This window comes from Ips typographus, linkage group LG1, assembly GCF_016097725.1.
Source record: "Ips typographus isolate SLU linkage group LG1, UJ_Ityp_2.0, whole genome shotgun sequence".
NCBI classification, from domain to species: domain Eukaryota; kingdom Metazoa; phylum Arthropoda; class Insecta; order Coleoptera; family Curculionidae; genus Ips; species Ips typographus.
In genome coordinates, this window is record NC_138422.1 from 5,989,430 (window position 1) to 6,013,586 (window position 24,157).

The 24,157-nt window shown below is 32.0% G+C and overlaps 1 protein-coding gene and 1 long non-coding RNA gene across 3 annotated transcripts; one reads left to right on the top strand and one right to left on the bottom strand.

The window, feature by feature from the left end:
- The first annotated feature begins 323 nt into the window (after positions 1-323).
- LOC145740616 (uncharacterized) lies at positions 324-5,004 on the top strand. The gene is made up of 4 exons (XM_081996227.1): positions 324-482; positions 3,438-3,548; positions 3,616-3,765; positions 4,879-5,004. Exons 1-3 carry the CDS (start codon positions 416-418, stop codon positions 3,759-3,761), a joined length of 324 nt encoding a protein of 107 aa, XP_081852353.1. The 5' UTR covers positions 324-415; the 3' UTR covers positions 3,762-3,765; positions 4,879-5,004.
- A 14,316-nt stretch (positions 5,005-19,320) lies between these two features.
- On the bottom strand, positions 19,321-23,878 carry LOC145740623 (uncharacterized). Of its 2 annotated transcripts, none has more exons than XR_014181483.1 (4): positions 23,797-23,878; positions 23,519-23,742; positions 23,246-23,376; positions 19,321-20,007 (listed from the first exon to the last, which is right to left on the bottom strand). It is a non-coding gene; the product is annotated as an uncharacterized LOC145740623 (long non-coding RNA). The 2 variants fall into 2 exon arrangements; XR_014181484.1 differs by lacking the exon at positions 19,321-20,007 and adding an exon at positions 20,349-20,822.
- Between the last annotated feature and the right edge of the window lie 279 nt (positions 23,879-24,157).

Below are 24,157 nucleotides of genomic sequence, written 5' to 3' on the forward strand. Positions count from 1 at the left end.
TACGTTTTTTTTTCCTGTGTAAATTAATCCCATTTTGTCAAACGGTCTTACGTAATGTCGTGTAAGAAAGGTAAAATTGCAAATTGGGTTCAGATGAAATTATCTTTTAAATACTCACGACATTAAGACGTTCATTCTCCTGACGTTTTGTCATAACTTTTTTGAAAATTGTTATTATTGTGGAATATAAAGATAAAAGAACAAATTGATAACTACGAATACGTTAGACTCTTCAAATTCCCAAAACTTAATAAACAAAGACGTAAAAATAATAATAATTAGTATTATCTGTATGTTAATCAACATTTTAAAATAACCAGCATGTTGATGTATTTAAGTCTGGTCTTGGCCAAACGATTATTATTCGCGATCAACTTTTCTTAACAAGTAATTGTATTTCAATCACCATAACAAAATGATTCGTTTCTGTTTATTTGGATTTGTAGTGCTCCTAACATTAGCTTCTTTTTCTTCAGTTGAAGGTAAGTTTACCTTTTTTCTATTAGGTTATGAATGGTAAATCCACATTTGCATAAATCGCGACACTATTCCTAGTTTGTCATTGGTCATGGGTTGTGTGTGGAGCAAGCTGAAAGCTGCTTTTTAGACCAATCACGAACTATATAACAGTGTGCTGCGATTTATGGAAAATGGCAGTAATTGTGAATTATGTTTCTTCCTTTGTCGTTCCAAATACCAAAAGTATTAATTATAAACTATAGTTAATGAATGTAAGAATTTTTACAGAAACAGAAACTTAATTATAGTCTCTTTTATAATAAACTGCTCGCGGAAAACATTGATACAGCTAAACTTTCGTAGTTTCTTAACGGACTGTATCTCCGAAATGCCTCAGTCAAAGTTAATAAATAAAAAAGGTTTTGAAAGGCTGTTTCTTCTAGAATCAAGACCGTCATTCATTTTGCCTCAAAAGTGATATCTTCGCAGATATACAGGGTAAAGAGAAATGTGCTGCAAATTACTTGAATTTCAACCCAGTGCATTTGATAGCTGAGATAATTTTAGAACATTTTCCTTAGGTCATTTCATTGGTTGATATCTCGCGACATGTTTGGGGGTTTTTCAATTTTTGGTCGACAAAAGGAGTTACGGGGTGTTTTCGAAAAAGACGCAATTTTTATGGGATACGTCTACAACAGAAATGATTTGATTAATCGACATCTTATACCCTAGTTTCATTTTTATTAAAATTTTAAATATGAAGTTTTATATTATAATTATCTTCAGTATTCTTGCAGTACAGGGTTACTATACGTTATGAACGTCAACTAGTCGTTAATATTTGTTCTATTAACCAGACGCAGACCAAAGTTTATCAATTTTTGTAGACCAAAAATTAAAAAACTTTCAATAATTCTCCAAGTTCCCTACCCTTCTGAGAGAATACCATCAGGAAAAACATAAAGTATGGTGATAAAAGTGCTATATTAACCCATAAAAAAAAAGTTTTCAGATAAAACTAGTTTAAACCATATTTTTTAATAAACCTTCTAGGTAGTGGTAGAGGTGCTAGATAATGCCGGTGATAGTGTAGTTTTTTGGTCCCGTTTTAAGCTTCTGAAGTTGCCTAGTTTAGAAGTTATTTGTGTTTTCAGTTATTTACCAAAACGAATAATAATCGATTATTCCATTCTGTATGATTAATTTAAACTATACTTTTTTAATAAAAAATTAAATTCAACACAAAACCAAGACGATCAAGTGTAAAAAGCGGATTACAAAATGTATGTAAGACGAGGACAGTATTAAAATCGGTCGTGATTTTGCAGTATAGATTTCTGGGCGACATTTCTTTTTTGAAATAATTTTTTAAATAATATGCTATTGTCCAAACAACCTACACGATAATGTTTACAGAAGTTTCAATGTCAAAAACTGTCCTGTTGTAATGTTTTTCTATTGTATAGAAACGTATAAAAAGTCGCGTATGTAAGTGATATTTCATTGTTACTCTTAAGGAAATTTTATTTAATTTGTTAGTAGTATTTAAGCAATTTTGTTAAATCGGTTCAACCGGTCACCTGACTTTGATTCCTTTTCTCATTAACGAAAAACAATATAACAATTTTATTAACAACAACTTTGGTATGAACTTGAAGGCTAATAAATGCCACAGGTCATGGAAATTCTCTTAAACTTTTCGGTTTTATCTAATTAAACTACGACAAACCAAGTACAGTCAATACACAGATACCCGACAATGGAAATTGGTTCAAAGTGTACGCTTAATGATAATGAAAACATAAACATATTTTGGTTGTTTATTTAAATAATAAAAATACCTCAAAAAATAACAATTCCAACAATATTGATATATGTGGATTTACTTGTAGTTGTTAAATTGCAACACTTAACACTAATTAGTTACAAAATTTATCTGTTTATATAGGCTGGTTTTTTTATTATTGAACGAACTAATGGAACTTGGGTTTATATAGTGGTGTGATGTAAAATATTTAATAGGCAACATAATCTTTATCGTTCATATTAAATTTGATAGTATTGGTTTAGAGTACTGTAGAGGTTAGAGAAATTATTTATTTACTTTATTTTATTTTATTATATATTTATTTATTTTAGAATACTATTTATGTAAACATCACGTTCCGAAACACCGATTTACAATGTAACAACATAGGTAACAACTGAAAGATTAAAGTAGTACTTCATAGTCACCCAGTGGAGTTGTAGCAGAGTAACACACAATCGTCTCCACAAAAATTGTAATGTGTTGTCTTTAAACCTTCAAAAAACGCTCAACTTGTTTCGAGTGCAGCAGCTACTCATCATCAGGGGCTAGAAGAACTCTGAAATAAGTATTATACTACAATATCAAAAGGAAGCCTGCCTTACTAAACAGCATATCAGCTGGCTGTCATTTTAAACAAGGGGACAGCAAACCTGGGGTCGTGTTATGAAAAAATATAGTTTTTCAGGATAAAACATTTCAAAGGTCAAGTTTTAGTTAGCTTAAAGGAAAAATAATCTGAAAAAGGAGAAAAAGTTAAATCACTGAGAAAGGTCAATGTCAATCAAGGTTTCTTTAATGTGGAGAAATCACCATTTTCCGTAGCCAATTAGCACTATTGAAAAACTTAAAATTGACATGTTAAAAGTTGAAAAATTAACGACTGGTACTGTACGACTGGTACTGTAAGGGGAAAATGTTTACAAAATGTTAACCAAAGCTAGCATTTTCCCCTTTATGAGGGATAGATGCTGCTGCAGTACCAGTTGTTAATTTTTGATGCAAGATAACACAGTATGCTGATATGCTGATCTGTCACATTCAAACCTCAACTTAACTTAAGGTGTACTTAATATCGACTTTGAGGCCTACGGAAAACCAGCATTAATATATCAAAATTGTTTTATTGTATATGTATTAAACTTAATATAATATTTTCTTTTCCTAGCACAAACTGAATGTCGTCCTGGAGAACAAAGCAAGCAAGAGTGTAATAACTGCTTCTGTGTGCCTCCCGGACTTTGGTCTTGCACAAAAATGAAATGCTTGCGAAAACGAGGTAATAGTTGTACACATGTTTGTCTTTAAAATGATTTAAACTAATTATTTTACTTTCGACTTTCTAGCTGCTTATGCGACGCCTTGTGAAGAAGGCGAAAGCGCCAGTTTTGATAATGGATGCAACACTTGTACATGTACAAATAATCTTTGGGCTTGCACTCAAAAGTTTTGTTTGGATGTTCATCCAAAACTAGAAAAAAAACAAAATTAGAAAGGTAATAAACCTTACGTAATCCTAATTCTTTTGCCATGAGAATGGTTTAATCGAAAAGAATCCCGAATTATGCGACAATAGGAAAGATTTAATAATGCAGTAAACGGAATATTTCCAAAGATAGCATATTAGTGCTACTTTCTGTAGAATAATTTTTTAACCCTTACTACTAACGGTAAACTTAGAAACACCCTCGATAGTTTTAAAATATCCGGTATTTGTTCTGTATATTCCGGACACTGTATTTTTTACTTTACCAAACAAAATTAGGATGACATTATAGCCGCATAAAATTGCATCCAAAGTGTATGTACTTCCTAATCCAGTATGTAGTTGTTAGTAAAGATCTTTTCTTGCTGAAACTTCAGCGCCACAATTAAGCCCTTAAATTAGAAAAGGTCACACTGTAAAGAAAATAAATAGAGGGAAATACACAAGTTACTGAACATACCAAAATACTTAATCCAACTAGAACAACTAGAACGTATAGACAACAAGGACTACCACAAGGGTCGCCTTGTATCACCCTTCCTCTACAATATCTACTGCCATGACATATACAACCATCTACATGATAAAAACTGCATAAGCAAATGACATTCCCATACAAACTACAGAGCAAATTGTATTTAGACTAATAACCAAGATCAGACATCCTCAAAACCTACTACACAACTTCGAATACTGTTGGTATGTCTATGTACACTCTGTATGTTTGTAATTTTAATAATCTCATGATTATATTTATTTTGATATAGTTGCGTTTCAGGACGTTGTTTAGCCTTCAAAATGATGTCAGAATAAATGATGTAAAACTGTTTTGGATTTTATATCTTTGAAGAAAAAGTTGATAAAAAGTTACAATTCCACTGCTTTAACCTTTATAATAATATTAATTTACACCTATTTCTTCTAGTTTCAGTATTGTTGTGTTTACTTAATATGTATGCAAATAATTACTGGTTATATTAACATAAATTTTTGGAATTTATGACGTCATCCTAAGTTTGTTTGATTTTTGGTATATTATTAATTTTACTTTGGAAGTTAGTAAAATTTTGGAAGTTACCATTGATAAATTTTTAGAATACCATTGTATTTTTTTTATTTTCAGCTAATACGAGTAAAACATCTCTTCCATCTGCTGATGACATCTTAGTTTTATCGAATAACTTTGTGCTATGTAATTTACTCTCAACTCGAATCAAGTTCATGTAATATAATTAAGTGTATATTTTTACAGTTTAGTTTTATTATTCCTAATTCCTCCTCCCAAGTGAATTTTTCTATAATGTTTTCCGTCTTAAAAAAATTGTTGGTTGCACTAGCAAAAAAGAGGAACATTTTGCACTAATAATCATTAAAAAAAAGATTTTTGTACAAACGGACGTGAAGTACTCACTTCACACACAGGCATGTTATACACAATTTTAAAAAACTTACATAAAACTAGTAGGTTCCCATTTGAAAATCAAAATTGTGACGTGGTATCTTCTTATGGATCTCCCTGTATAAAAGTGTGTTATTGGACAAGATGTGCCCCTATAAATCAATGTTTCACGTGTTGACGGGCCCCCCTGTATTACATTTTAAATCCTTCAAAATAGAGATCCATAAATATAGAGGCAATGTTTGCTTTAAATAATAGGAATTCCAGATGCTATACATGAAAAGTATTCTTCTCGGTTAACTTTTTTCCGACCAAATTGTTATTCCTCTTGGCTTTTCATTTGCTGACCAAGAAGTAATAAAAATCCAATAATAAACTAATCTAACATGCACTAAATTGAATCTGAAGAATATACCTTTCCAGCACTCCACTCCCAATTTCAATTAACGTGCGAAAAGTATCACTTTCCGCACTTATTAAGAAAGTTTCTAGTTGATAAAGTAGAAAAATATTTCTCTCTTTGAATGTTCTACTCGTTTTATGTTATGTAAATTGATTAGATGAATTAATGAACTTTATGGAAATGCCACAGTCGGGCGTAATCAGACATTTACCAACCTGTCGTAAATTTATCATCTTCAATATGCACTTGTCGCGCGAAACGTAACCGGCATAACAAACAATAACAAATAGTTTATATTCCACATACGAACCGATTTATTTATCTCTAGAAAACCCATTTGGTTCACCACTCACACGGCCGTCGCTCAATTTTACGTATAAAATGCTAATTTTCCGCGTTAAAAAGGGCCGACCGACCCGTATTAATTACCCGGCACGCCACTGTATAAATTAGACACAACCACATTTCATCCTGTCTCATAAATTCATCATCCGAACAAACGCTGAGAAAAGAAAAAAGAACACTTTGACTGTTGAGATATTGGGTCGATTAGTTTGGTAAATGCTGAAAATGACAGAATCTTAATAATGCCCATACGTAATGTACTCGAGTGGACTAAATAACTCACAGAACAATAATAAATAATTATCTATAAAAAAACCTTGAAATTGCTCATTTTTAGTGGATTCTGTAGTATGTAAAATTAACATATGACACTTGTCAATTTTTTGAAATTTTCTGTTTTAATTTTAAAAATTATATTTTCTTCAAATTATGTTGGTTACGTTTCAAAAAATATGGCTCAAAATTTCATTATTGATTAACGTCACGTGACCTGGCTCTTACAATTTCAGCTTTCAGAACTGTTTACATTTGATTTACCAAATTTTCAATATTTAAATTACTTTTTAAAAGTCACGTGACTGATTTTGCCTAGTGTCAACTAGCCTTTACAGTGTCGCAAGCTTAGAATTACATTATCAATATCACGTGACGTGTATTTAACAATTTTAGCTTTTGCAATTATCTAAATTTGATTTACCAAATTTTCAAAATTTAAACTACATTTTGAAAGTCACGTGACTGATTTTGCTCAGTGTCAACTAGCCTTTACAGTGTTGCAATCTGAAAATTGCACTTTTAACGTTACGTGAGGTGTATTTTACAATTCGAGATTTTACAACAATTTTTACCGTTTAAACTATATTTTATGGTCACGGGAATGTTTTGACCGGCGTCAACTGACTTTTACAGTGTTGCAAACTCAAAAATTGGATTATCAAAATCACGTGACTAATTCTGACAGGTGTCAACTAGCCCTTACAGTGTCGCAAGCTTAGAATTACATTATCAATATCACGTGACGTGTATTTAACAATTTTTGCTTTTGCAATTATCTACATTTGATTTACCAAATTTTCAAAATTTAAACTACATTTTAAAAGTCACGTGACTGATTTTGCTCAGTGTCAACTAGCCTTTACAGTGTTGCAATCTGAAAATTGCATTTTTAACGTCAGGTGAGGTGTATTTTACAATTCGAGCTTTTACAACAATTATTTTTACCGTTTAAACTATATTTTATGGTCACGTGAATGTTTGCAATGCAAACTCAAAAATTGGATTATCAAAAGCACGTGACTAATTCTGACAGGTGTCAACTAGCCCTTACAGTATCGCAAGCTCAGAATTGCATTATCAATATCACGTGTTGCAACTATCTAAATTTGACTTAGCAAATTTTCAACGATTAAACTACATTTTCAAAATCACGTGACTTATTTTGACAGGTGTCATCTGGCTTTTAAAGTGTTGCAAGCTCAAAATTGCATTATCAACATCACGTGACAGGTATTTTACAAATTATTTTCGTAAATTTCAAAAGCAAATTACAATAATTAAAATATTTTTGGTAATAGCTACATTTGAACTTCAAACATCAATGTCGCACACGAAATGCTTAACGATTATGTGTAGTTTAAAAGAAATATCATGGAAATTTATTTGACGAGCAATTTTAAGTCATTCTAAAGAATTTTTATGCCTAAAATGTTGAAAATCGGTCAAGATTAATGAAAATTTGCTTTACCAATCATTTTCATTTTCATTTTGAAAGATTGTAATATACTATTTGCAAAAATTTTAGTCAATTTTCAAATCGTTTAAATATAGTCAAATTTTATGACAATTGACTTAATATTTGCAGTCATTTTAGTAGATTTTTAAAGTAAGAATGTTTAAAAACAGTTAAATATCATGAAAATTTACTTGACCTTACTATTTTCAATCGTGCGTCAATTTTTAAGGTCAAAACGCCAAAAAGGATCAAATATAATAAAAACTGATTTAGTCGGCTGTTTGCAGTAACTCTAATCAATTTTCATGATCAAAAAATGTTACTTACTTTGGATCATTTGCAGTCATTCTAGTCAGTTTTCAAGGAAACAACGTTGAAAAGAGTCAAATTTTATAATAATTGGTTTGACAAAAAAAAATGCCAAAATTCATTTTGACATTAAAACTATTGAAAGTTGTCAGAATTACAGTAAAAACTGATTGATAACGTTAAAACGTGTCAAATTTAAAGAAATAAAAATTAATGATATTTTGACTAAAAGTTAAATTTGAACTGTCAAAACTGCAAATTTTAAAAGTTGACAAATTGACGGAAAAAATCAAAACGATTATTTCTTATCCCTGAAATTGTCAATTTCAAGTCAAGTCAAATATTCCTGTAAGGAAAAAGAATAAAACCGTACAATTTTGTGAAGCGACCAACGGAATCTCTAGAAAAATACATATTTGAAATAAAAAAAGGTTCTTTCCGATTGAGCAAATAAAATATAGGGTGTTTAAAATTTAAAATAATCAAAAGCCTGTGTCATGCATTTGAAAAGTGATTCACATATGTCAATTCTGACATAAGATAAAAAAGTAAATAATACTGCAACTATACTAATTTTTAAACTATGATGTCAGATCAAAACTAACAGAGCTATTGTGTAAAATATAAAAAATCACCCTGTACTGTAAGTTTTCGGTAAACTTTTACGCAAATTAATAAGTATTATTTTATTATTTGATCTGTTTTACACTACTTAATTAACATCATAATTTACAAATTTTGTAAATTGTACAAACAAAAAAAAAACACTAAACGCTTTGTGATACCTGTATCATTAAAGCGCTGTTGCGTGTAGCCACGGGTAAAACAAGAGCACTCATAATTCATTTATTCGTAAATGAATTTCGATAATTAATTTTAGGGCTCAAAAACAATCTTTGAACAAATGGGTCTCATTTATAAATCCGAAGGCCCCCGATCCGTAAGAGCGATGAGGAGCTGTCAAGATTTTTTGGTTCACACCATGGTTTTCGTTTTTTAATTTACGAAGCCATACCGCCCTATTTGCATTTCTATAGAGTCAAACATGTTTTTTTAACTTATGTTATGTGGTGCGTTTTAGGTGAAAATGTAGGTTTGTGGCGAACATTTTTACCCTACTTATTTACGATAATAATGGTTATAACTATACGGAAATTGGGAAGTAAGTAAGTGATTCAAAAATCTTCTCACACTACTAAATTTAGCACGGAATTGCAGAGAGGTTGATTGGTTGAACGACGTTTTTCATTTTTCAACCACGATAGTCTCCTTCTACCCACTCCTTTAGCTCCATATACCTTGCCTTGGAAGATCTTCTGCTCGGCTGTTATTACTCACTACATGTCACAGATATTGTAGCTTTGGAGTCTTGTACTCCGGACTTCTTTTGCCATTCCCATCCTTCTCAGCACTTCCGTATTGGCTATTCACTCTGTCCAAGGTATTCTTTGGATTCTTCGGTTCTTCTCTCTGGAGGTATCCGTAAGTGTACAGGATTCGACCCCATAAAAAAGGATCGAAAACACTTTGTTTACAAAAATTTGTTTACAGCTGTAGGTCGTTTTTCCTCCTAAAAAATGCTGTTCTGGCTTTTTTCATACGTCTTCTGATTTCCACAGAATGGTCCTAGTTTTCCTTTATTCAAGTATATGTATTTGTTGACTTTTTCTAAAAGAGTTCCGTCTACCAAATAAACGGGGTTTTGGTGTTTACTGATTATCATACATTTTGCTTTGTTGGTCCTTATTACCAGACCATATTGTTGACTGTATGGTGTTTCACTATCCATTAATAGGTCTGTTCGCAGAGGCAATCCCTGACTGGTTTCCAACTCAGAAACAGTAAATGTCAAGTTTCATTGGTTGAATGCAACCTTTTCTGACTTGTGGCCAACGGATGTATCTATTTTTCTGATTACTAGTTGGAGATACTCTTGGCGAACAGACCTAATAGTTGTAAGGAAGCTAGATTGGCTGCATAAATAAAGGTATCATCCGCTTTCCTTCGTTATCCATTTGGAGGATCCCATCTTCAATTCTTTGCAGGGTTTCTTTGAAGATGTATTACGAGTCCAGATTGAAAATTACAGGAGATAGTATGCCTCCCTGCCTTACACCACGTAATATTTGTCTCCTATGTTGTCTTTCTGTCCACCCTGACACAAACCATCTGATTCCAGTAAAGATTTTGAGGTCCTTTTTATACTGGCCAGCTTTTTGCAGAACTTCCATCATTTCCGTGTGCCGCACTTGATCGAACGAAAATAGAGTCTTTCTAGTACTCACAGCACTTCTAAAGCCGAATTAGTATTCTTCTAGTTTCTCTTTTTCTTTAGCTGTTCCTATTTTCGCCTTTATTTCTCTCTGCATGTTCCCGTTTTTGAAAACAATCTCCTTCTTTGCATCAGTTCCAAGCATTTTAGGGTTTTTTTCTACATCTGTATCGTTTTCCTGCTCTTTAATCTCTGTCAAAAGTTCACTTTTTACCTAATTGTTTGTGGCTTTTATTCTTCTGAAATCATATATCTCTACATGTTTTTTCTCCACTTTCTTCAGCCTGATTCTCATTATTTCCATCAACTGGTTATGATCCTGGATAGGTTTTTGTGTTAAATATCGTAAGAAGAACATTTTATCGGCAGTTGTAGGTCACAATTTTACATATTTTTCATAAATTTCTACAGCGTTGTCTTGGCTGGATAGGTTTTTATCTTTTATATCCAGAGTTAGCTACTGTAAGTCTCTGATTTCTTTTTGGCAAATTGGTTTCTTTCTAATTTATGTTTCTTTATTAAATAATCTTACGTTGGTTCAGAGCATTACCAGAACATCCGGAGGTTTCCGATTTTTTTATTTTAATACATGTTTCTGTAAATCGCTAAGAGAACTTTAAGAATAGCAATTGTTCAGCTTTATTTACAAATTTATTCAGCTAATCAAGTCAAAGCTTTTAAATATTTTGTTCATGCAGTACAATCGTGGATATAATTTCCTTCATTACTTTATTGTATATGGGTAAGCAACATTTTTATTCATGCATTGACAATTTGATTTTCCTCATTTCCTACGCGATGTATCAGAATGATGCAGTAAAAATAAATAAAGATGCAAACAAAATAGGTCACAAAAACAAAAATAAAACAATTTATTTCAACATATTCTGGTTGAGCCTAACGGTCGATTTTCCACGTTCGGATGCGAAAAACCGACATTACTTTTTATCTGAATCCCGATACTGTTTCAGGTCGTAAATTCAAAATCTATCGGTGCTAACAAGGGAAAATGCTATTCGGGAAAAGATTGGCATTAATTCAACGACCAATGCTGATGTTTCCGAAACTGGGCAAATCAAACAGTTGATTTCCTGAAAAAATGTTAATAAAAACATGTTTTTTAGCATTACTCACAAAGATAAAGTTTTGTTAGTAAATCATCGAGTGATTAATAGCCATTACATGCGAGTAGAATACTATACTTTTTCTACGACTCTCTATAGTATTAGTATAATAGGTCTCTATGTACATATGTGGTCACACAAAATTTAAAATATCGTCTGGTGTCAAGGTGACAATATTTGTCACCTGTCATTCATTATTGGGTTTGGAACCAGACAATTTGACGGCTATTGTCAAAATCAAAGTAAATTGAGATGACGTAACAATACAGGGTGTCCCACGACGAAAGACCTCGATTGATATTGGAAAAAGTATAAATAGGAGAGTTTTGAAAATTTGGTAGGGTACTGATGTGGGCATGCCCAATCCAACTAAAATATTTTCAAGATGGTTGCACTTCCGCTTATACCGGAAGTCGATCACAACTTTCTTATTTTAAATAGAACACCCTATATATTATTACATATTTGGATTCCTCACAAAATTCTGACCAACTTTTGTATAGAATGCCCTATGTCTATCTCTAGAAGTTTTCGAAATATTTGATGTTTTTCCAAAAAAGTGACAGTTGCAACGCTCAACATATTTTTGTACTATGTTAAAACCGTATTTCATTTTGCAATGAAACTTTGGGATATTGTAAATGAAGGATCGTTTTATTATACTGAGGGTGCGTAACGACTCATTTGTATACAGGGTCGTCAAAAAAAAATCATAAACTTGCCACTAAAAAAAATTAAAAATCTCAAGTTTTTTAAATGGAAACCCCCATTTTTTATGACGGAATCATTTTGAGCATTAAAAATTACTATAAGTTTCAATTTACTTGCCTATACCTAAATCCAACCCATTTCGTTTTATTTGAGAATAAACATTTTTTATTATAAAAATTCCAGATTTCTTGAAAATTTCTCTCTCTAATTACGTGTAACTGACAGAGAAACGTAGATAATTGCATGCGTGAAGACAGTAAACGAAAAAAATACCAAGTATCAATCCAATTAATTTTGTCGACGGTATTGGATTTTGGCAACAGCGTACTGAAAATATGGCCTACTTGGTATTTTTTTCGTTTACTGTCTTCACGCATGCAATTATCTACGTTTCTCTGTCAGTTACACGTAATTAGAGAGAGAAATTTTCAAGAAATCTGGAATTTTTATAATAAAAAATGTTTATTCTCAAATAAAACGAAATGGGTTGGATTTAGGTATAGGCAAGTAAATTGAAACTTATAGTAATTTTTAATGCTCAAAATGATTCCGTCATAAAAAATGGGGGTTTCCATTTAAAAAACTTGAGATTTTTCATTTTTTTTAGTGGCAAGTTTATGATTTTTTTTTGACGACCCTGTATACAAATGAGTCGTTACGCACCCTCAGTATAATAAAACGATCCTTCATTTACAATATCCTAAAGTTTCATTGCAAAATGAAATACGGTTTTAACATAGTACAAAAATATGTTGAGCGTTGCAACTGTCACTTTTGTGGAAAAACATCAAATATTTCGAAAACGGCTAGAGATAGACATAGGGCATTCTATACAAAAGTTGGTCAGAATTTTGTGAGGAATCCAAATATGTAATAATATATAGGGTGTTCTATTTAAAATAAGAAAGTTGTGATCGACTTCCGGTATAAGCGGAAGTGCAACCATCTTGAAAATATTTTAGTTGGATTGGGCATGCCCACATCAGTATCCTACCAAATTTTCAAAACTCTCCTATTTATACTTTTTCCAATATCAATCGAGGTCTTTCGTCGTGGGACACCCTGTATAATAGAAAGGTAAATCAATGTTTAGGAATAACACTACGAAGGCGTAGAAAGGTCACAGACGTTATTTTTCTGAAATTCCAACTTTAAACCCGAAAATTAGTTATATTCCGAGTTCAAACTGACAAATTTACTATTTTGGTTTAAAGAGTGTTTGCAATGTTGCCAAACTGACAAATTTAGCTATAGTTTGGTTTGAAGCGTGAGCGCAATATTGCCAAACTGAGAAATTTTACTAATTTGGTTCGAAGGGTGTTTGCAATGGGACCAAACTGACAAATTCTACTAATTTGGTACAAAGTAGTGATGGGTAAAGTACCGGTAAAGTGAATATTTTACTTTACCAAAAAAATGTGACCAGTAAATTACAAATTCTGTGTTTCTGACAGTTTTTTGACACCGCTTTTTTCCCTGACTGTAACAAATTTGTACTGTTTTTTCTTGTTATTAGATGGAAAATTTAATGAGGATTCAAAATATGTGATTACAACTGACATTTTCCCACTCCAAGTGAGCTTTACAGACGATTTTGTCCCTGACTGTTTTTTAAAACTGTGTCTCTGGCAGTTCAAACTCTGACAGCGCTTTTCTCCCTGACTCCAAATTTTGTAGTCCTTCTTCATGTTATTAGATGGGAAATTTAATGAGGATTTCAAAAATGTGCTTAAAACTGTAATTTTCACACTCCCAGTGGCTTTTACAAGCGATTTTGTCCCTGACTGTCCTTTCAAACTGTGTTTTTGGCAATTCAAACTCTGTCACCGGTTTTCTCCCTGACTGTCCTAAATTTTGTAGTGTTTATTTTAGGTTATTGGATAGCAAGTTGAATGAGGATTCCAAAAATGTGCTTTAAACTGCCATTTTCTCACTCCAAGTAGGTTTTACAGGCAATTTTGACCGCCACTGTTCTTTCAAACCGTCTTTCTGACAGTTTATACTTTATTATGTCGTTAGATAGAAGATTTAATGAGAATTCCAAAAATTTGCTTAAAAACATGATTCGGTTACTCCAAGTGGGTTTTACACAAAGACAAAACGCGATTTTGTCCCTGTTTGTCCTTTAAACCATGTTCAAATTTCAGGTTACAATTTTACTGATTTGTAAATTTGTTGCACCAAACTAACAAGTTCTACTAATTTCTTTCGAAGAATGTTTGCATTGTGACAATGTAAGTTCTGAGTTTGAAGTCGGAATTTAACTAATTTCTGAGTTCAAAGTCGGAATTAAGTTATTTTACAAGTTTGAAGTATGAGTTTAACTAAAATCTTAGTTTGAAGTCGAAATTTAACTAATTTTCGAGTTCAAAGTCGGAGTTTAATTAATTTTCGAGTTTGAAGTCGGAATTTAACTAACTTCCGATTTCTATTACACTGTTACGTCTCTTCATTTTTCTTTGATTTGTGATATACATATATTAGTGGTGACCGAGAGTGGACACCGTGAGTAATAGCGGTGAGTAATGACTAACTAGTCAAGGGTAGGTAATGATGGTTATTAGCTATACCAAAACTAGTGAATAATAAGCATGTTATTTTTACTGTTTGTACTCATCAAAACTATTCTATACAATCATTCCTCTAGCCCTGTCAAATGATACCTACACTTACTCATTCTCAAACTAGCGTGTAGGTGTTGTATTTAAAAAAAAGTGACAAACAAATTACAGGAAAACCGCATGATGTAAATGTAACACCTTCTTCAAACAACTCTTAAATGAAACGTCAGATTATAACAACTTAAGAAGATCTTTTGCAACAAACATTGTCACATGATAATCTCATTCCGTGTCAGTAGAAGTTAACGGACAAGAATGGACTTATGGACATCTCCCGCTGCGTAAATATGTTGTTTTGTTTTGGTTTTTATTCAGTAAAGCCGGTAAATCCTATTGTGAAAGAAAACGTGTAATGAAACCATTTCATACTGTGTGAAGAGGGCAAACTGACGATTTAGATGAGTGACACCTTATCCGTTCTATGTTCTTTTATTAAAGTGTGCCTGCATGCTGTCTATTTCCTGGTATATAGAGTGTGTTAAATAATTTAATAATAGTGAGTTTTACCCACAAATAAGACAGTACAGGATCAATTTTGATCGGTTTTTGTGATAGTGTGCTATCTTCGTGAGTAATAGCCATCATTACATGCTCATTGAGTAATAAAAAAGAGTGTAATATTTATGACTAACCGTTTACCACAAAAATAGTTAAGTATCTCCTAATTAATTATTGAATGCGGTTTTTAAGTTCTACAATACACGGATAGGGAAAACGCTAATACTACCTTAAATTGCCATTTCATGACTGTTAAAATATTTTAGTACCCCATTTTACAATGCAGCTAGTAAATTTCCGGCATAATTTTTCTTGGTATAACTATACCGAGGCCTGCAGCTGCTCCGTCCTGAAATCAATGCAAATTCAGCGGAACGGTGCCCGTTTTATCGAGGAAGTTATTCGGTTTTATGTTTTCCTTCGAGAAAAAGGACATGTGCCTCGATACTTGAGCGATGGCGATGGTTATTTCGTAAAAAGCCCCGGAACTAAAATGCGTAACAGGATTTTCTGAAAGGACCGATAAAGGCGGCAGTCTTTTCGCCGACAAATAAAAAGAACGAGCAGGATCACCTGGATCCGAAGTTACCAGCCTAAGCTCTAGTATAAATAGACTTTTTTGTGACCTACCAACTTAAAAAGTATGATATATGTGGTAAAAGATTAAAGGTGAACAATATTTTTTTCTTGTTGCAAACGTCGACCAATGGAAGTAAATCATTACATTAATAATTAATTGTTAATTAATAACCAATATATAAAACATTCTTTATATTATGTTTTCAGTTTTGGGAATTATTTGATAAATCTTGTTTATAAACAGAGGCAATACAAAAATTGAAAATATACAGGATGTTCAATTTTCAAAATACACCTGACTGGCTTAGATTACTTCCGGAGATTTCCAAAATAACCGAACTCTTGAACATTTGTTTTTATATTTTTGTTGATTTATTTGATAACTGAAAATACATGACACTTTATTACTGCGACTTTTTCTCCTCTACAACGTGGCAGTTTATTTAAAATCCGACGTTTCAGATTTAATCATCATCAACTTTCATTTCTCTTATGGGCGCCATATTCGATTTTATTTTCGAGTCTTTTTTTCTGATGACAAGTGTTGAATATTCAGAGTGATATTGTTAAGCTTTTTAAAATGACAATAGTACTTGCAAAGTTGTCCTATATTCATGGTAAATTAACCTTCTTGAGAATATACCAGAAGTTTCCGTACCAAATTCAGTCATTTGAATTCGGTAATCTATCGATTTTACAAATATCAATTTAGTTGCCTAAATTTATTAGAACAAAATTTTTAAGGATATTCCAGAAGTTTTCTGCTCAAAATTTCGCTTTAAAAGACTAATTTCTACCGATTTTATAAATGTCATTTTACTAGCCTAAATTTATTAGAATAACCTTCCTGAGAATATTCCAAAAATGCTCCAAAGAATATTTTAAAATATTCGTAAAAGGTTACGTTAGGTATCTCTCAATTTACCGAAAAATGACAAAAAAAAGCAAAATTTGTGTTACAGGCAAAATTTTAAGCGAAAAACTTCTGGAGCATAATGGCTGTTATTCTAATAAACTGCAACTAAATTGCCATTTGTAATATCGGTAGAATACTAATAAGTTTAGTAGAAAATTATCAGGATGGTTATTTTAGTAAATTTAAGTAAGTAAATTGACATTTGTGAAATCGGTAAAACAAAAGAGCAACAAAGATAATTACATCACCAAGACAAACTCAACTTAAAACAAAAAGACAGTCTGACACCAATTCTCAAACAGAAAAAAAAAAATAAACAATACTATTATAAAAGAACTATTTAGAAAGAAGGGCAACTGGTTAATTTTAATTACAGTAATTTAATCAGAAAAATGAATAATGCTGCTGCTCATGCAACAACAATATTTTGCAAAAATTGTCAGAAAAAGTGGCATATTTTTTAAATTAACAATAATACCAAGGAGAAATTCAGTTTTGAATCGGTTATTATATAAATTCAATAATATTAAAGATTAATATATTCAAAAGGTTGTTGAGAAAATATGAAAAATGTAAATTTTTATTTGTACTGTGCCGTCTAGTTACTTTTTACTTTTGAATCAAGTGTTTACATTAAATGAATCATCTGTAATAATGTAATTACAAAATGGATGAAAGTAAAACTACTAGCTATTTAGAATTAACAGAGAAACGCTGATGATTAGCAAATCACGTTATTGTTATATGTCAATATATTATCACGGATAATCAAGATTGGTTACCATTTGTTAGCAAAATCACTCCGAATCATTCACGTTCAATTTACAATTCGCCATATATTTTATTCCCAGTGGCATTGGTAAGGTCGCAATAAAGAAACTTGATGCAGGGGTGAATTGCCAATCGACTTATTAACAACCCCATTTTCGATTTCTTATTGGACGAAATCGGCAACACAAAAGCCAAAAGTACCCCAACGACTCCTAAAATGAGGGTTAGGGGTGCGACACATGCTTTGTCAGATGAAATATTAAAGGAGTACGAGACAAGGGTTAGGGTAGGCCTAGAATCTCTGATATGTGGGACACGTTATTGCCATTTTAAAATGAAACGGGGGTGAATATATTTAGTTTTGTTTTTGAGTTGGAAGAGGATAATCTTTGGGTATTTGTAGTATACAGGGCGTTCGGGTTTTTCACTAACTTACGCGTCTTTTATGTCAAAATATAAGCTTAGTTTGCTCGAACAATGCTTTGTAAAGAAAGGGGATGCTACATTTCAGCATTTTTTCAATCCTTACGTTGTAACGTTTCTGAGACATTTAACTAGAATCTGAAGAAAAGCTTACTTTGTAGGATTTAAAGTATAATTACAGGAACCTATTCGATTCAGTGATAATAATCGACAGGATGGTATTTTATCTTTGGTCAGGTCCTTTTTAAGCTTTTGAAAATTTTTTTAGATACTTGAAACTGATTAGAAGCTTGTCCTGATTATATGTCACTGTTTTTCAGTTATTTGACAAATTGTGTATGAATTTGAATAAAGAATGAATAAGGAATAATTATTTAATAATATGTATCTTTTAAGAACATAACAGAGTGTCTCAATTAAAGAACATAATTTAAGCATTGTATTTTAAAGTTTTATTATTGATGGTTTACCAAACGTATTGACAGTAAAGATAAGCAAAGTTCAACCTTAATGTCATTTTCATTGAACCATACTAGTAAATTATTACTTTACACTGTTGAAAGGCAAAAATAATTTTAATTAAAAAGTTGATATTTGGAAATGTTTTTAAAACCATGCTACAAAAACCCCGGACAAAAGAAAATGAAATGGTTGAAAAAACTTGTCAGTTTTTTATATTTTGTGGTTATGTTTTTAAACTAAACATCATTTGAATGAGAAGCTGGCAGTATTTACCAGATATTGATTTTTACACTAATTATACAAAGGCATTGTGCCTGGGTTATGAAAGGCCTATATTAATATTCATAGAACTAATGTACCCAGGTATTATTATTGCATTAACGTCAAGCATAGAGTGATAATAATTTTCTGCATACATTGACCGAAGCTAAACGGGCTTTATTCAAATAACAATCACCAAAGGCCATAAAACGAGCCAAAACATCGTCAGTTTGTCCTTATTACAACATAAAATTGCTGAGAATTCCTAAAACTATAAAAATTGCAGAAACAATGGAAGCGATTAACATTTGCGTTGTCGGCACAAGCAAAGGACCAGTTGATCTGCGTGAAGACTGCACAATCACGGATCGATTTCAAAAATGATTGCACCGGTGCAAAAAGAGCCGTAAATGCGCACGGTTTTATTTTTCGGATGTACTTCTGCGAGCTCTTTAGTGGGAAACTACGTTAATTAGTTTTTAGGGTCACCATTTTGGGTTACGACTCGTGAACAAAGCTAAAATTTCCGCTTTATACCACTGCAAAGAACGGATAAAAACACCCATCTTAGTTATTCGCGTTAATCAAAAACATCGTCATTATCAATGAAATAAAAAGTAGCTAGATGTCATTTTAAGATCCACACCGTGCACATCCAATCCTTGCGTCAAAGGAACGTACAGAAATGTGGTCAAATAACACCACATATTCTACAAAATGTTAGAAATAAATATAAAGTTTGTACTACTGCTTGGAGGGTGAATATGTCTTTTATAGCCTAGAAGTTAACGTCATTAGGTGGCATTTTACAATGCTATAAAATTTAAGTATTCAATTTTTAAGCCCATAATTTAGGGATATCCAATATGGTTTTTACGGTTTCTCCAGCTTCTTCTCTAGGTCCGCACTCTCCATCATTTTCAGAGGGTAACTTTTGCGTAGGTGGTTTGACAGCAACATCCACTGACGCTATAACTCCTGGTACGTCTCTTCCGTACCATATCCGTAAGTTCTTTGATACACCTTGCAGCTCCAGCTAAGAGTTTGGAGCATTCCTCGCAAGGTTCTAGATCTTTGAACGTCTTACGCAATTTTCGAGCAATAACATTTGGTTGATTTTCTGTTTTATCAGGCCGTCTTCGAGTTTGTAGCATAAACAGTAGAGTTGGGACATTTCGTCTTTGAGCCTCTGGTTCATTTGGTTCAATTCGGTTATTTTGGTGCAGGCGCAGCGGAGCTGCATTTTGAGTTGATTCATCTCGAAAGAGTATCTTCAGTCATGTTCTTTGAAGCGGCCTGCAAGTTTTCACACTCCATTTTTCCGTGTGTAGTTGCTGTTATATCGGTTCCTACACCTTCTCCAAAAAGTGTTTCAGTTCAAGTTTCAGACCCTCCAGCTTGGATTTCAATACTCCAATTGATGAAGCTAAAAAAAAAACTCCAACTGATAAATGAAAAGAAAAAATAAAAAATTGGTAAATCTATCATAATAAAGTTAATTTGATGACAAGATAAGCTCTCGAGGCAATGTTGCCAAATTTTGTTCACTTTTAGAAATATCGAAAAAAATAATTACAATTGCAACGACTACTCGCATAAAAGTGAGCTATTTCTTATTTTTTCATGCTAATACCAGTAAATAATATTTAAAAATCATTGTGGTAAAGCATTAAATAATGTATGCACCACAGCGTTAGGGATACTATAATTGCTATACCTAATGTCTATCAGGCGAAAACCTGTTCAGGCCATTATAGGTATTCTACGTACACACGTCTTTTTGGTTAATATACAACATTGCAAAATCAAAAATGACTTAGCAACACTCCAAAATTTGACAAAAAATGTTCCTTCTCCAAGTATTTCTAGACTAGTCCGTCACCGTGAATCACCCTGTATTTAATAGGATTGAATATAATAGATGGTACATCCGATTTACGGGCCTCCCATAGCGACCCCCCAAACACCAAAATAGGTAGAAATAGCACTTCGCTGGTTTGAAGCCGTTTTGTTTGGCTTCATTGTCCTTTTTATGTCAGCGGTATTGTTGAATTTTGTCAACTACACCATCGGGATTATCAGACCTATTGGGTTTGATGACAGGAAGATGTATGTCTTTTTTTATTAGGTTCGAATGACTGCTTCTTGTGAGATCGAGAATTTACTTATCGATCATCGGCAAGACGTTTCAAAGTGCTACTGTTTTTCTTTGTAAAGTTGTGGTAGGTTTCAAGTAAAATGCTTTAAGATAAAAAGAAAAAGATGGTAAAAAATTTATAATTTTTGTGGATATTTTCTATTTCATCAATTTTTCAAATAAGTAACATAATACAAATTTCACTAATTTTAGCCGGAAAATAAGACAAAACTATGAAAGTAGGGATGTTCCATGTAATAAAGTTGTGTTTCGCAAGTTCTAAAATTCAATAATTTTTGTTTCCAATTTTTGATCACTCCGTACCATTATTTCTGCATCCATTCTTAGGACTTTATTTTAAAGATAATTTCTGTAGAAACAGTGAAAACATACGCTACTATTCGTTAATTATGTCATTTCTATAAAAATTATCTTTAGAATAAATTTATCCGGAGGTCCTTAAACCCTGTATACTGGTGTTTTAAGAATAACAGAATAGTTGTCAACTTGCTTATTTTAAATGGAATACCCTGTATATTTTTTCATTTTTAGATTCTGCTTGTTATTGTTTCAGACAGATTTTGTGTATAATATGTCCTATACCTAGATATAATCGTTTTGGAAATATTCCAAAAGACAAAATCAATTTTATGTAATAAATTACCCTATATCTTTAAGCATTTTCAAGCATTCAAGTCAATTATCCACTTTGAAACAGGAAAAAGTCAAAAATTACTATTTGGTCAAATAAAGAGGTCATTTTTTACATCTGAACTGTATATTTCATCAATTTATTTACTTTTCAAGTCATTTTTTAAGTTATTATATTTGAAACATGCAAAATGTCTTGTTCTTCAACTTTTCAAGTCAATTCTCCTGCTTGAAACAAGAAAATGTAAAAATTATCTATATGGAAGAATTTTTGTCAAGTTTTTTTATTTGAAATGTAAATTTCATGAATTTATCTACCTTTTAAGTAATTTTTCAAGTTATTGTATTTGATAGATATGTTCTATATGTTTGTTTGTTTGTTTGTTCTATTTGATGTCAAAATATGCATCTTTGATCAAGTTGATCAGTTGATCTGTTGATCAAGTTTTGAAGTAAATTCTCCAGAAAATGTGAAAATATTTTACTTGGTCAAATTATCAAGTCAATTTTTATATCTGAAATGTAAATCTCACACAATTATCTACTTTTGAAGTCATTTTTCCAGTTTCAAATATCAAAACATGAAAAATGCCTTTTCTGATTAAGTTTTCAAGTCAGTTTTCCAGCTTGAGGCAATAAAATATATAAATTTTCTATTTGGTCAATTTATCAAGTGAGAATTTATGTCCGAAATGTAATTTTCATCCAATTATCTACTTTTCAAGATTCAAATGTCAAAACATGGAAAATGTGTTGTTGATCAAGTTTGCCAGTCAATTCAGCTTAAAATTGTAAAAATTCTCTATTTGGTCAAATTATCAAGTCAATTTTCATATCTGAAATCTGAAAGGTAATTTTGACCAACTTTTCAAGTCATATTGCAAGTTTAAATGTCAAAACCTGAATAATGCCTAGTTGATCAAGTTTTCAAGTAAATTTTTCAGCTTGAAACAAGAAAATAAAAAAATCTCTATTTGGTTAAAATATTAAGTCAATTTTCGTATCTGAAATGTAAATTTGATCAAATTATCACCAAAAATGCCTTGTGGTTTAGGTTTTCAAGTCAATTATCCAGCTTGAAGCAATAAAATTAGAAAATTCTCTAATTGGTCAAATTATCAATTCAATTTTCGTATCAGAGAAGTAATCAAATTATTGACGACAAGTCAAATTTCATATTTCAAATGTCAAAACATGAAAATTGGCTTCAAACAAGAAAATGCAAAATTTGTCTATTTTCTCAAATTATAAACTTTTCAAGTCAATTCTCTAGCTGAAATGACTAAAAATGTCAAATTTTACATAAAATGGTAAATATCTCAGAAACAGAATCAGATAGGTGTATGGCATTTTACATGAAATATGTCTAGAATGTGACGTAGAATCCGAAAATGCAAAAACATACAGGGTGTCCCATTTAAAATAAGCAAGTTGACAATGACTTTCAGGTAAACCGGAAGCGACAGAAAGATTAAAATATATTAGTAAGAAATTATCTTGATCCCAAAATGTCTAATTTATATAGTATTTTTTTTTTATATTTGTTCCTAAAAAACTTTTAATTAACGATTTGGGTGGCTAACCTTGTATATGTCCTAACTTCTTTTTGTAAAATTTACACGCTCCTAGATATTGCTTTTCCTTTGTTATTGTAATTTTTATTTTGGTTGTTTTAACTAGTAAAACACCTATTGAAGCCTGATTACAACTGAAACGAGTCTAAGTGCGCATGCAAAATGAATTCCACGGATTACCTTAAGCCTATATGCCCGTATCTTCAGGGCGACACATGCTACTACAGCAATCAGAACAAAATGCTGTTAAAAAGCCAGAACTAAGGCTATTATTACCCGTAAGACAACTATGACTAACTTACCCTTAAGACCACACAAGCTCAGACGTACTTCTATGCTATTCCAAACCCTAATCCATCCCCTTTTTGCCCAAGTCATGTCTGAGCTCAATCGCGAGGGTCGTCCCGTAACGTACGTGAATTTTCATCCATATCTTAACGTAAAAATTAACATTAGCGCCCCATTTAAAAGTTACATAGTCCCATCATTCATCCCTCTTTTGTGTTGTACCGGCGTGGAGCTGCACATTTCGTGTATGAACAAAATGACGTGTTGCTAGAACGAGACAGACTTACGGTAAAAATAGTATCAAACAAGGATGGAGGGATTGTTTAAGCGTTCAGCTGCTTCCCTATACGCTTCACGCTAATTTTGATCCAAATTTAGGCTTCTTTAGAAAGTTGATTAGCACGGATGTCACACGGCCACCCTGTTCGTTGAATGTCGATGAAAAATGCTGGGATCACAATACAGCGGCAATGGGTGGATTCGGAATGAGGAACTGGGTGTTGATTGTTTACTGAAATTCGACAAACAATGGTAAGAATAATGGTTTTTGTTTCTGTGGGACTACCAGAAATTGTGTTGATTTTGACTGTGCTACTCCTAACCAATTAATATTTAATTTTGCTGATGGTCTAGACTTAACATCTGTCGTCTTGCATAACTGACATTTTATATTTTAGGTTGTTTTTTTAATGAAGTCTAAAATTTTAGTGTACAACAATTATTATTTAGTGGATTAGTAGTCAGTATTGAAAAGGTGCCCATGTTTCTTCTTTTCTTTTTCAAGGCTGGGAAAACCAGGAAACCTCTTAAAACAAGGTTTTTTGGGACAGTAAAAAATTTGTCATGCTGCAAAAAAACACGTTATAAAAATAGTGCAGAGTTGTTAGAAAATGTTACTTACTCGGAAAACTAAGAAAATATTCATA

Excerpts from the sequence above, each read along its gene's own strand:
- LOC145740616 (XM_081996227.1), top strand. The coding sequence starts at position 416 with ATGATTCGTTTCTGTTTATTTGGATTTGTAGTGCTCCTAACATTAGCT. Across the intron at positions 483-3,437 it reads TTCTTTTTCTTCAGTTGAAG|CACAAACTGAATGTCGTCCT; the intron begins GTAAGTTTACCT and ends TTCTTTTCCTAG. Across the intron at positions 3,549-3,615 it reads GAAATGCTTGCGAAAACGAG|CTGCTTATGCGACGCCTTGT; the intron begins GTAATAGTTGTA and ends TCGACTTTCTAG.